The sequence below is a fragment of the Canis lupus genome, chromosome 9, assembly GCF_048164855.1.
Source record: "Canis lupus baileyi chromosome 9, mCanLup2.hap1, whole genome shotgun sequence".
NCBI lineage: Eukaryota > Metazoa > Chordata > Mammalia > Carnivora > Canidae > Canis > Canis lupus.
This window is the reverse complement of record NC_132846.1, coordinates 39,856,104-39,869,886: the sequence shown is the minus strand read 5'-3', so window position 1 is coordinate 39,869,886 and position 13,783 is coordinate 39,856,104. Positions and strand designations below refer to the sequence as shown.

General features: G+C 37.6%; 1 protein-coding gene across 5 annotated transcripts in view; it reads right to left on the bottom strand.

Annotated features, from left to right (window-relative positions):
• SYNE2 (spectrin repeat containing nuclear envelope protein 2) overlaps nucleotides 1–13,783 on the bottom strand; it is a 320,078-nt gene that overhangs the window by 238,268 nt on the left and 68,027 nt on the right. For all 5 annotated transcript variants that reach the window (XM_072838881.1, XM_072838882.1, XM_072838883.1 and 2 more), the window contains 5 exons: nucleotides 6,812–6,873; nucleotides 5,533–5,628; nucleotides 5,363–5,440; nucleotides 5,182–5,274; nucleotides 602–783 (listed from right to left, as the gene is read on the bottom strand). In XM_072838881.1, coding sequence (XP_072694982.1) covers nucleotides 602–783; nucleotides 5,182–5,274; nucleotides 5,363–5,440; nucleotides 5,533–5,628; nucleotides 6,812–6,873 — 511 coding nt within the window. The remainder of the gene's footprint in view (nucleotides 1–601; nucleotides 784–5,181; nucleotides 5,275–5,362; nucleotides 5,441–5,532; nucleotides 5,629–6,811; nucleotides 6,874–13,783) is intronic.

Genomic DNA, 13,783 nt, shown 5'->3' with positions numbered 1-13,783 from the left:
CTGTTCTCTAATTGAGCTACAAATGTCTAAACAATGGGTACTATGGTCTTTTAATGTAATCAGATACAGCTCCAAAAGATAATTTTATGTGTTGATTACTTATTCCTTCATTTGCTCATTCACTCCTTCAATATACATTTTATGGAGCACCTACTATGAACTCACATTATGCTAGGTTCTGAGGATTCACAGTCAATAAAGATGTAGTCCTGACTTTTAAAGAGTTCCTAGTGTGGTAAAATGTTTGGGATTTGAATCCATCTCCTGGTTGCATAGGGGAATTATGCCTAAAGAAAAGGATACTTGAAGACCTCTTTATTTTTACACAGTAACAGTCCACCTAAACACGGGTGGAGGTGAGGGAAGTTACCCAGTAGCATCATCTGCTGCCTTTGAAACCAAAAATGGCTGAGTTCATGAACCTCTATATTGTACAATTCACTCCGAGAAGGAGGTTGGTAAACATTTACCTTTTAGGAGTAGAAAGTGTTTAGATGGGTGTTACACCTAGTCAGCCTGATTTTCAGACCTGGAGTCAGTAGGGCTGTGTAGTGGATAAAGCTGCCCTGTGTGTCTCCTGTGGTCATAGCAAACTACTTACGAGGCACACTGCTCTTGAGCCCACAAGAGAAGAGCCTTCTTTGCAGACATCTGCCATCTTTCTTGGGCTCTGGAGCATTTCTTAGCTGGAGGACTTGAGGTAGGAGATGAGTCTGCCACACTCACACTATCCAGGGAAGGTTGATTGTAATTGCATGAAAGAGTCCGGGCAAGCTCCTCAATCTAAGGAAGACATAATAGTCAACACATACAAATCATAAATTAGTAGCACTGAGGCAAAACCTTTGCCAAAACAAGAACTAAAAAAAAGTATCCTATAACAGTGAGGGGCTACTTATGGTGAAATAAGCAATAGACAAATCTTTGAATAACAGCATTTGTCACCTTTTGTGCACTTAGGCTTCTTTCCATGGACTTGGGTAACTCCTTGCCCTTATTCAGGTATTGCATTCCACCTTGAGGGCAAGCTCTCTTGGACTATTCATCCCTCTAAGATGCTTACAGAGCACTTCGCTGGTGCTCAACACCTGTCACTCTAAACTGAATTGAACTAATTTGAGATTCTAGTCTAGAAAGTCTTCCAAGAGACTGGCTTAGTTAAAATGAATCCTTGATTATAAACCATTAAGAAACAAATATACATACAGAAAGAACAGTCAAATACATAAGAGAGAAGTTCCAAGAAAGAAAAAAAACTGCCATTAAGTATGTGGAAAATAAACTCATAGTCATTTAAGAAAGCCAAATGTATACAAGAGGACAGTTTCTTCATTTATAACACGGGCAAAAATTTTAAAAGTTAATAACAAGTGATGGCATCCTCTAGTAAAAGTATGAGAAAGTGGATTTTTACATATTGCTGGTAAGCACATAAGTTGGTTCAGATTTTTTGGAGGGCAGTAAGATAATACCTATGGAAAACTTTAAAAGATAAATCTACAAACACAGTAGCAAGTATTGTTGAAAGAAGTACACGTCTTAATAATTAATAGATCCACCAGATACCAGTAATAGTAGATGTGACCAACACAGTTAACAAAGTGGATCTGATTGGCGTATCCCATTGTACCTAAAATGGCAGAATCAACATTCTTTTCAAACCCATATAAAATATTTACTGAAATTGACGATGCTAAGTCATTAAGCAAGCTTCAGCAATTTTGAAGAACTGAGATCATTCAGATAATATTATCTGACCACACTGAAATTAAGCTAGAAATCAGTAATAAAGATATAACAAACAAAATCCCCAAATATTTGGATATTAAGCAAAGAATGTTATAAAACCCAGAGGTCAAATAAGAAATCATAATGAAAATAAACTATTTTGGGACCCCTGGATGGCTCAGCGGTTGAGTGTCTGCCTTCGGCCCAGGGCGTGATCCTGGAGACCTGGGATCGAGGCCCACATCAGGCTCCCTATGTGGGGCCTGTTTCTCCCTCTGCCTGTGTCTCTGCCTCTCTCTCTGTCTCTGTGTCTCTCATGAATAAATAAATAAATAAATCTTAAAAAAAAAAAAGAAACTATTTTGAACAGAGCAGTAACAAAAATATTGTATTCATGGATTAAACAATGTAATATTTTAAAGATGTCAATTTTTTCCAAATTATACACTTAATGCAATCCTCATTAAAATCCCAACAGATCGTATGCATGTAAATTGACAAGTTATTTATAAAATTTATGCGAATATCAAATCAACATGTTGTATACCTTAAACTTACACAATGGTATATGTCAATTACATCTCAATTTTAAAAATTATATGAGAATGCAAAGAGTAAGCAATAAACAAAATAATTCTAAAGAACAGTTGGACACGATCAGATATCGAGACTTTCTATATAGCTATAGACATTGATATAGTATAGTACTTGCAAGGATAAATAGTGGAACAGAACTGACAATCTGACGATTGGGAGCCACACATATATGGTTACTTGATTTTTTAAATTTATTGGCCCTACAGTACACTAGGAAAATGATGGTCTTTTCAATACATGGTAGTGGGTCAACTCGATAGCCATATGGAAAAAAATAATTTTGATTGCTTTAATATAACATACTCAAAAAAATTCATTCTCAAAAGATTGTAGGTCTAAATGTAAAATGTGAAACTATTAAGCTTTTAGAACTGCACTGTCCAATATAATAGTCACTAACCACATGTGACTATTTAATTTAAATCAATTAAATTAAATGTAAACATTTAATTCCTCAGTCATACTAGTCACATTTCAAGTGTTTAACAACCACAAGCAACTAGTGGCTACTGTCTTGTACAGTGAATACAGGACATTTCTATCATTTAAGAAAGTCCAATTTGGACAGAATTATTCAAGAAAATAGCATAAGAGACTATCTCCATGCTGCTGACAAAAGGAAAGATTTCTTTAGAGGACATATAAAGTACTAGCCACCAAAAAAGGAAGTTGATAAATTTGAACTACATTAAAATCATGCATGTCTATTCACTCACTAAAAGATTGAAAAGGCAGCCACAGAATCAGAGAAGATATTTGCAATTTATAGATATTCGACAAAGGACTTGTATCCAGAATATTTTTTAAAACTTCTATAAATCATTATACACAATAGCATAGCTAAAATTTAAAAATTTTAATGTCAAGTATCAGCGAGGATTGGAGCAAGGAATTCACAAATTCCAATAACAGTGTCAAGTTGAAACTCCTAGATTATGTAAAGTGAAATAAATCTGACACAAGAGTATACAGTGTATGTAAACCAATTCAGTTATAATTCCTTTATAGGGAAATAAAGATGCTAAGCTAAACAATGATAAGAGATCAAAGTGATGGTTTTCTTTAGGGAATGGGGCAAGGACTGGAAGAAACACCTAGGAACTCTGGAATGCGGGCAATGTTCTCTATTTTTATCTTGGGTGGTAGTTACATGGATGTAATTTATAAGACTACATCAAGCTCTACATCACTTAAAATGTGTGCATTTTTCTCTATGTATGTTATACTTCAACAAAAGTTTATTTACATTAGCAATACGAAGACAAAAAAAAAGCAAGACTTATGGCCTAGGAAACTAGGTCATGGAAATAATTATGATTGTATGGAAACATTTTATGAACGGTAGTCTTTTTAGAATTGCTTACAATCGTAAAACTGAACATTCTGACTGTTAATTAATTAAATATAGTTCTTTGCAATAGAGCACTAGGCCTCCATTAACAAATATGTATGAATTCAGAAAGATGTTCATTAGAAGAGACTGAAAACAGTTTGGATAGCATGACCATTCCATGTGATAGATAGATAGATAGATAGATAGATAGATAGATAGATAGATAGATGAATATATAAATTCCTTCCTGCTGCACATATCATGAAATCTATATACCAAATTATTTAGTGCTTATCAGTGATTGGTAGAATTATTGGTGACTCTACTTGGTTTTCATTATCTATATTGAAATTTTTAATTATATTTTAAATACCCTGGAAAGTACGGAGAAAAAATATAATAAATGCCTATTATTGTCAAATTTTAACATTTTACCACATTCGGTTCATATTTTTTTAAAGAGATGAAACACTGACACAGTTTAAGCCTTCTGTCTTTCCCTCTGCAATTCCATTTCCTTCCTTTTCCAGAGGGAAAAAAACACAATTCTAAATTTGGTTTTCATCATCCTCATGCATTTTATTCTACTGCAACTTCAAATGTGGGTATCCAGAAAACATATATAATCTTATTTTTAGATGTTTTAATTTTTATACAAATTAGTTATTTTCTAATTTTTATAAAATAAGCATTTATTTCCTACATAATTTTTAAAGTTATTTTCTTTTTTTTTATTAAAGATTTTATTTATTCATTCATGAAAGACACAGAGAGAGAGAGGCAGAGACACAGGCAGAGGAAGAAGCAGGCTTCATGCAGGGAGCCCAATGTGGGACTTGATCCTGGGACTCCAGGATCATGCCCTGGGCCGAAGGCAGACACTCAACTGCTGAGCCACCCAGGGATCCCTTAATGTTATTTTCAAGGTAATTATAGAGATATAGAACATGCAACTTTTAGGTTGCAGCAGAAAATCTCCACTAACTCAGAATCACAGGTCTGGAGAATATATTTATCAGTCATAAGTATCATAAGGTCTGGACTATAACTGTCTTTGCTGTTTTCTTGGTTTCATAGCACAAAAACTAGCACACAGTAGGTGTTCAAATATATTTATGGCATGAAATTAACCCATGAATCAGTCTTGAATAGGACTAGGTGTTGTGGTATTATTAGATTGAACAAAACTGGGAGATTCTACAAATTTAGTGGGTTAGTTTTCAAAAAAATCCACTCCAAAAGCATCCTACTATCTCTTGCCAGAGTAAGTAAACAATAGGCAAAATTTTATCATGGCAGGTTCTATTCAGACTGGTGCTGATACTATGGATAATGTAAGATATCATAATTCAGCATTCAATTTTCAAATGCAAAATAACATAAATGGCCAAAGATCTACCTGTCAAGATTTACAGAGTGTCTTGTTTCCAGAAGAAACTCTGGACTGAATTTTATTGCATTACACTTATTTCATACTGCAGTAATTAGAACAGAAATAGCTTTCACATCATCAAACTACTTACATGAAAGTGCAGAATAATTGTCCAAATTAAGCCAAGAATAATGGATGGGTTTCCATCTATAATATCAGTAACATGAATATTTATTAGCTTGATCTGGAAAAGAAGAAACATGGGTTAAAAGGAGAAAACATTTTATAGCATTAATTTCTCCTGTGAATCTTCAGATGAAATTCATACTCACTGATCGGTTTTTTAGGAATGTCAGGGCATGTTCTATATTGATTCTACACTGGAATGTATTAGATCCTTTGTCTCGAGGCTACAAAATTCAAGCAAAATATATTACTTAGAAATATGAAAAACAATTTTTTAATCAACAAAAGGTTTTTTAATGTCATTTAAAAAGCTTACCAACTGTTGTCCTGAGAGTACTTCTAGCAGGTCCAGGAGGACATGCCCCTTTTTAATGTCTGCAAATAGGTCTGATACAACCGAGGGAGGAATGTGCTACAAGAGGTTACAAGAAAAATACTCATTCAAACATTGCTCCAAAAACATAATACCTTTAAGGATCCCATAAATGTGCTGTGTGACTTCACAAAAGCATTAATTCAGTAGTGATTTTTAATTAACGGGATGATAGAGAACACACAATGTTCTTTATCAAAGCATGGTAAGAGAAGTAGCGAACTTAATTTATCTCATGGCAAATTTCCAGTAACACAGCACTCTTGTAGCTTTCACTGAAAGCTTAAAACCTGTGCATGGAGGCAGCATTAATGGCATTTCAAATCAGCCAGTAGTGACCTATTTGGGGAGTAGATTACACTCCCAGAGTAATCTGTTTATGAATTTACCCTTCTAGAACTGCATTGGGCAGAGATAGATAGCCTGTGAGGAGAGACTCAGTCATTTTGTATCTAGATTATTCCAGGCACATGGTGTCCCTGAGAGACAGGATGGACAGTGATTAAGATCAAGGCCTCTGGATCCAAACTGCCTGGGTTTGTATTCCACCACTATCACTTACAAGCGGTGCGGCCTTGGGCAAGTCACATTAACGTCTTTGTACCTGAGTTTCCGTGTTCTTTATTTTTTTTTTTAAGATTTTATTTATTTATTCATGAGAGACACACAGAGAGAGAGAGAGGCAGAGACACAGGGAGAAGGAGAAGCAGGCTCCATGCAGGGAGCCCGACATGGGACTTGATCCCGGGTCTCCAGGATCAGGCCCTGGGCCAAAGGCTGTGCTAAACCGCTGAGCTACCCGGGCTGCCCTCTTGTTCTTTAAACAGGAATAATACTATCTCATGGGGATGTTGTCAAGTCTCATAAATGCAATGCAAATTCATTTCACTTAAAAAGCTTTGAACAGTGTCTAACATATAACACTCCTTACATATGAGTGTTATACATATAACACTCCATTGTTATTCTATTATTATTATATTTGATTTTAAAAAGATGCTGCTGCCTTAAATATTTTTAGAGCACTATCTCCCATACCCTTAGCAAAAGTCTCTTTTTTGTGTTGGGAAAGAATAAGAAACATCTAAACAAGGTCAAGGTGACTTCACCACATTCTTTCAACCTTTTACATGTCACCAATGCCATTTTGGGGCCCAAAGGAAGGGAAGGAGGAATAACTAAAATATGTTTATAGCTTTATTTGCTCTATTTTTTTCCTCACCTTTGCCAACTGTGAGTTGATCCAGCAGGTGAAGGTTTTCTTCTGAGTATCTTCCTGTTCAGCTATTGAAAAAAGACAACAACAACAACAAAAAAAAAGACAACAGCAGTTATAAAATAAGCCTCAGAAGCCTTTCAAATATAACAAACCTTCAAAGGTCTATCACTCTGGAGATGTGCACACATTCCAGAACTTTTCCAGCCTTTTAGGACTTGGTCTGAATTTCAGACGTTTGTTCAAGAAGTGCTTTGGCAATAGCATGTTGATATGAGATATTTTTTATCGCTGCAGGTTAGCTGACAAGAGACGATTTTTTAAAAGATTCTTATTTATTTAATTGACAGAGAGAAAGAGCACAAACAAGGGTAATGGCAGAGGAAGAGAGAGAAGCAGGCTGCCCACTGAGCAGGGAGCCCAATGTAGAACTCGATCCCAGGACCCTGAAATCATGACCTGAGCCAAAGGCAGACGTATAACCGACTAAGCCACCCAGGCACTCTGAGACCATGATTTTTAACACTTTTACCAACAAAAGAACTAAGTTCCCATATGGCCTTGACAGTGCAATATGAGGAACTGTGAAGAGAGAGAAGACTTCACAACCCCAAAGCACTTGCAGTCAAAGCAAAAGCCATATATATTTAAAAACAAACCCAGAACACCTGAAGACATTTTAAAAGGCTCATAAAGTCATGGACAGTTTAGTCTTGATATTTACAGTATTTATCACGGAGGACATATTGCCACTGCACTAACAGTAAATGAGCTGCAATCAGAGTCGAGTCCGAGCCACCAGGCTCGAATCCTGCCCCTGTACCAAGTAGCTGTGCAACATCAGTTTCCTCAAGGAATCAGGTAATAAGCACTCGCCTCCAGAGACTGTTAATGATTCACTTGAGAAGTGCCCGCATTTACTCTTATTAACAGGACAGGAGTCAAGGGGAAGATCTGAACACGCAGGGTATGTCTACCCCTCCTCGCCGGGGCAGGAGCAGGCCCTACACCAACACCACGCTCCCCACCAGCCCTCTGCCCTCCCCAGCTTCAGCAGGCATGTCAACCCTGCACACCAGAACTGAGTTTCCATCTCCCCAGATGTCCTCACCTGGCTGGCCACCCAGGAAGGGACAGATACCCTCTCCTCCCTGGGCCCAAGGCTCACAGCCTTGGCACCACCATCTACCTAGAGGTCACCAGGTCTCATACCAGCACACACGCACATACACACATGCACGCACATGTGCTGCACACACGCCCTGGACTCTCAGGTTCCCCTCTGTTCTCTCACTCAATTTACATAAGATTCTGCACACGCCTCCATTTTTCTCATCTCCCACCTCTCCTTAACTCCTGAAACCGTTCCACTGATCGTGAACCCAGAGTACACCTTCAGCAAAATCCCCCATGTGTCCAAACCCTCTCTGGCAGGCGTTGCCTCTCTGCTCTTGGTGAAAACTGGCCCACTCAAGTGCTGGCTCTGCTTCCTCTTACTCCCCTTGTACCACAGGGTCCTTGCCCCTCGCTACTGCTTCCAGATCATTCTCCACTCTGTCCCCGAAGTACTCCAGCTTTCACTCTCAAGTCATCAGACTGTGCCCACTGTCATCTACTGGCCTCTGTTCACTCCTCACCATTTCTCAAAGATTTCAGTTCCTTCCCCACTGTCCTCTCTCCAATACAACTCCTACGTCTTGACAATTTCAACATACATACTGATGAAGCGCCCAACTTCCTGGCCTCTCCGTTGTATTCTTCTTTTCCAATAAACTTGTCTTCTCCTCAGCTTCAACCACTGACCACCATGGTCATACCCCTCACCTTAGCAATACTAGTAACTGCAACTCCTTGCAGTCTTGATTTTGTGCATCTCTGAACAACAGCCCTAAGCTTTTCAGTTCCTCCCCTCCAGCGCCCCAACTCCAACCACCCTTGACACCCATCAGCGACTCGAAGCCATTGAATTCTGCTTGCTTTGCACTGTCCTTGCCCTCACTGATACCCTTCCTCCCATCCTTTTCCAGCTGCTCCCTCATCAAGGTCACCATGAATCCAGGTCACCAAGGACCCTCCCCCGCCTCCGACTAGAGCCAGTGGTTGATTGTCAGCCTTCACCTTACTGGACACTGCACTCTCAGTTTTTCTTCTACATCACAAGCTGGCTTCTCCCTTTCTCTCACACTCCATATCCAAAGCCTTGGGAAATCCTCTCTGGTGCTCCTTCAGAATATGACCACTTCCCACCACCTCCCAACCTGGATTACTGCACTAGATCTCTAACAGGTCTCCCTCCTTCCAGTCTTGCCCTCAAAATACTATTCTCAATGCAGCAGCCAGCGTGATGTTGCTAAAACGTTAACTCAGACTAGGAAACTCTTTTGCTTACAATCCTTTGAGGGATCCTCACTTCACTCCTTAAGACAGCTGCAAGGCTGACACTCACCCCCTCAGCTCATCCCCCAGGCTCATTCTACTCCAGCCACTCTGGCCTCCCTATTTTTCTCAAACTCCCTAGAAACATTCCCACCTTAGTGCTTTGCCCTAACTGTCCTTTCTCCCAGGTGTGCTCTTCTACAGATATCCCCATAAGCCTTTCATCCTATTTAAAGCTGTAACCCTTCCACTCCTGCTTCCCTTTATTAGCTCTCTTTTTTTCTAGCACTTACCACCTTTTAACATCTTACGTAAGTTATATATGTTTATTATGTCTTGCTCTTCTCCCAACAGAATATAAACACCACATAGACAAAGATGTTTTGTCTGTGATCTATTCTGGGTACCTAGAGGAATCTGGCCAAGAAGAGACTCTAAAGAAACTTTTGCTAAAAGAATAATAATACTTTAATTAGGGATCCCTGGGTGGCGCAGCGGTTTAGCGCCTGCCTTTGGCCCAGGGCGCGATCCTGGAGACCTGGGATCGAATCCCACATCAGGCTCCCAGTGCATGGAGCCTGCTTCTCCCTCTGCCTATGTCTCTGCCCCTCTCTCTCTCTCTCTCTCTCTCTCTCTCTGTGACTATCATAAATAAATAATTTTTAAAAAATACTTTAATTAATCATATTAAATTGATTGTATTAATAATAAAACTAAATTATAATTAAATTAAAATTAATAAAGGATAATTTTACTGATTATTATAGTTATACTTTACTTACTATACTGAGACAGTCAAATCTACCTTTATGTGTCTATATTCCTTTTTTTAAAAATTGTCTGATCTACCTTCTAATGTTTTTCTTTGATCCCTTCCACTCTCCTTTATGAACCTCTAGCTGCCACAGTTGTAACGACTGAAATTGTTGGCATGACATCTAACTAGAGCTCTTAAAATTTTTTTAATCTGATGTGAGTTCAGGTTGAGGAACTGAAGAGAATCTGAGTAAATGTGTTTTCGGGTGTTTACAATCCTGGCTGATTAGAGATTAACGATGCACTTAGCCTTGTTGGATTTTTTTTTCCTTTTTTAATCCATTTCATTTTTTTGCATTACCAGCTTAAATTAGTTATAGCCCAGTGATTTACACAGTACATGATACTCAATAATTATTAGTTGAACTGAATTGAGTTCTGGCAAGCCAACTGGATAGTTTAGGCTTTCAAAAGTTATTTGTGGGACGCCTGGGTGGCTCAGAGGCTGAGCATCTGCCTTCAGCTCAGGGCGTGATCCTGGTCCCAGGATTGAGTCCCACATCGGGCCTGCTTCTCCCTCTGCCTGTGTCTCTTCCTCTCCCTCTGTGTTTCTCATGAATAAATAAATAAAATCTTTTTTTAAAAAGTTACTTGTTTTATATAAACAAAAGAATTACAAAGAACCACAATTTTGTCCTACTTCAAAATGTTACAACATCTTCTACAATCTTTGGGATGTATTTTCATTGCTTTTTCTCTTAGTATCAGTAGATGATACAACAGTATTTTTAAACATATAGTTAAACATTACAGATTTAAACAAAAAATTGTATTGAAGGCTAATTTTGCTCCTCAAGAGAAAAAAAAAAAGAGAGATAACAAGTTTTTATGACTCCAGGAGCAAATTACCTGCCCATAATGTACATTAATCAAGGCCATGGAAAAAAGCAGGGATTTTTCCAAGAGAGATTTTTCCTCCCAGGAGATATATGAAAAAGAAACTAATCAGGAATGCTGCTAGGTCTAGGAGATAAGAGTCTGCACTTACTTTAGGAAAGTTACATGGGGGAGAGGGGAGATATGAAGGTGGGTAAAATCATCTTGGAAAGAGGAAAACGGGGGATCCCTGGGTGGCTCAGCAGTTTAGCACCTGCCTTTGGCCCAGGGCATGATGCTGGAGTCCCGGGATCGAATCCCACATCGGGCTCCCTGCATGGAGCCTGCTTCTCCTTCTGCCTGATGTCTCTGTCTCTCATCTCTCATGAATAAATAAAATAAAATCTTTAAAAAAAAAAGAAAAAGAAAGAGGAAAATGCTAGCACAACACTGAGTGCTCTAACTAGATTGTTCCAATTGGGGGCATCTGACCTAATCTGAGGTTGGACTGACATGTATCCCGACAAGGATAGAAACTACAACTGAAAATAATCAAAACTTGCCCAATGAAAACCCTAAATTATTCTTGTCTTAATTTGATAAAATCTAATAGAAACTGGGGAAGGGTGAGAGACAAAAAGAGAAGCAGTCAGAACAAATCCCCACCAGTAATCTCCAGTTAACAAAGGAAACAGCACGAATGAAATCTTCAGAAAAGGATTTAGAAAAGAAACTTGATGGCTTTTATTTAACTAACTCATTGTCCAAATTTAGAGAACAACTTGTTAACCTGGAAATTAGAACCCTTCAAATGCAACAAGGACTCTTTGCTTAATGGCAAACAAAGATGGCCCAAGTACAATTAAACACTTTTGCAACAGCTGAATTAAATGGTTTCATATGTGCCATTTTATTTATCCCTTGACACACTTTTCTCACATTTTTATACTGTCTTATCCCTGAAAAGCAGTATTAATTCAACAGGAACCAGAGCCAAAGAGATCACCCTATGGCAGGATAAGTAACCATTTGTTCTTTTCAAAGACTGACCCATTAGGAAAAAAATAATTGAGAACCGATTCCTTTAAAGCAACTTAATTTGAGTGGGTGAGATTTTTTTTAACTGTCAGATTTTATTTTGTAATTTCTGAGGTAAGTTTCTAATAAAATAATAAAACTCTTCTCAAAATGGCACGTAGAGAATAGAATCAGCAGATGTTAGGGATAAAAAGTGAAAGAGTTAAAGAGAATAATAAAATGTTATAATGGTATATTTCTCCATAAAATGCCAAAGAATGGAGAATGAGAAATTCTCTATCCTGATATTTAAGGCAAACAAGAAATATGCATAATGTAGAAAAACATAGTGAAGTTTATGTAGGTATTTCTGACTCTCATTCTTGGAAAATATCTGACTGAATTTGAGAAGCAAGACATTCTAGGCAAAGGTTTTCTCTAGATGTCATTACCATAAAAATACATTTAATCCCTGAGTTTGTCCTTATTCAATCTGCCTTTTGTGAGCTGGCAACACATACCCTTAGCTGGAAGACACCTTACATGAAAACAAATTGAGTTAAGCCCAATTAAGGAGTATGGATTTTAAATTCATTATAAAGTTCCCAGAAAAACTACCAGGGCTACTAGGGAGCAGCAAGACCCAGATGCACAAGAGTTCATCTACAGTGTTGACACCTCCCTCCAAATCAATTAATTAATTAATCAAAATGTTGACTCCAGCAATCCTCCCCGGTAGAAAGGTAGTAAAGAATTCAAAAGCAGTTACCTCAGACATGAGAATCGTTACGTTTTCATTTAAACACAGAACAATGCATTATTACAATGTGGCTTCTCCAGGAATGTCCTCTCCTGAATGAATTCACTGAGAAAGCTCTACAATCTCCTTCTATGTAGGAATTTCTTCTTCCCTATTATTGGTTTATTGCTAACAGGTTTACTGCACTTGGCTCCAGATTCACTCTTTTGATCTGTCACTCTCCTCATTAAAATCTTTTGATCATTCCTTAATTCCTTAGCGAGTAAATTCTAAATTCTTAGCCTAACATTCTAGGTCATTCATAGTTTGGCTCCAATCTAATTTTTTGACTCATCTCCCATGACTTCTCTACTCCTATCCTACTTTTCTAGCAGACTATAAATCCACAACTCCCCAGTTAAGTTTCACTCTTTTCTGCATTTCATGCCATTGCCATGCTATGTATCCTCTGGAATGGCCAATCCTCCCATGGCCCTCTGCATTCATAAAAACTCAACACAACATACACGGTGGGCATTCAATTGACATCTGTTAAAATAAGACATAGTCTGTTCAAATGCCTCCCTCTCTAAAGGGAAATAGATATAATCTCTTCTGGTTCTAGTCTCCCACAACACTTTACTGGACTTTTTTCTTATTGTTATTAGAAAGTAATATACAATACTCATAAAACATTTTTCCAAGTAGTACTCAAAATTAAAGGTTAATCTTAACTTCCTTCAAAAATCCCATTTTCCTTCCCCAGAGACAACATTAATTAACAGTTTCCTGTGCATCTTTCTAGATAGATTAAATATAAAGCACATATATTCTAAAAAAGCAAGGATTTGTTTGGGTTGATCACTGAGTCACAAGCTTCTAGAATATCTCACTAGTAGAAGGCACTCAGTATTTGTTGAATGAATGTATGTATATGTAAATTAAATGATTATACATGACATAGCTTCATTTTTTAAGTTGGTAATTCAAAAAGCAGAGACTTAGGTATACTACTTAAAGTTAAAACGCATCTGCTAAGCTATAAGAAATATTTTAAAAGGAGATCATACCCTTCCAAATTTTTTGCTTACCAGAAAGTAAGCAAAAAATATCTGGCCAAAAAAAAGAACAAAGTAGATACGTATGTGCTGGTTTGGATATATTCTTAATTGAAAAAAAGTAAGTTGTAAAATAGTATGTTTACTCTTATTCTA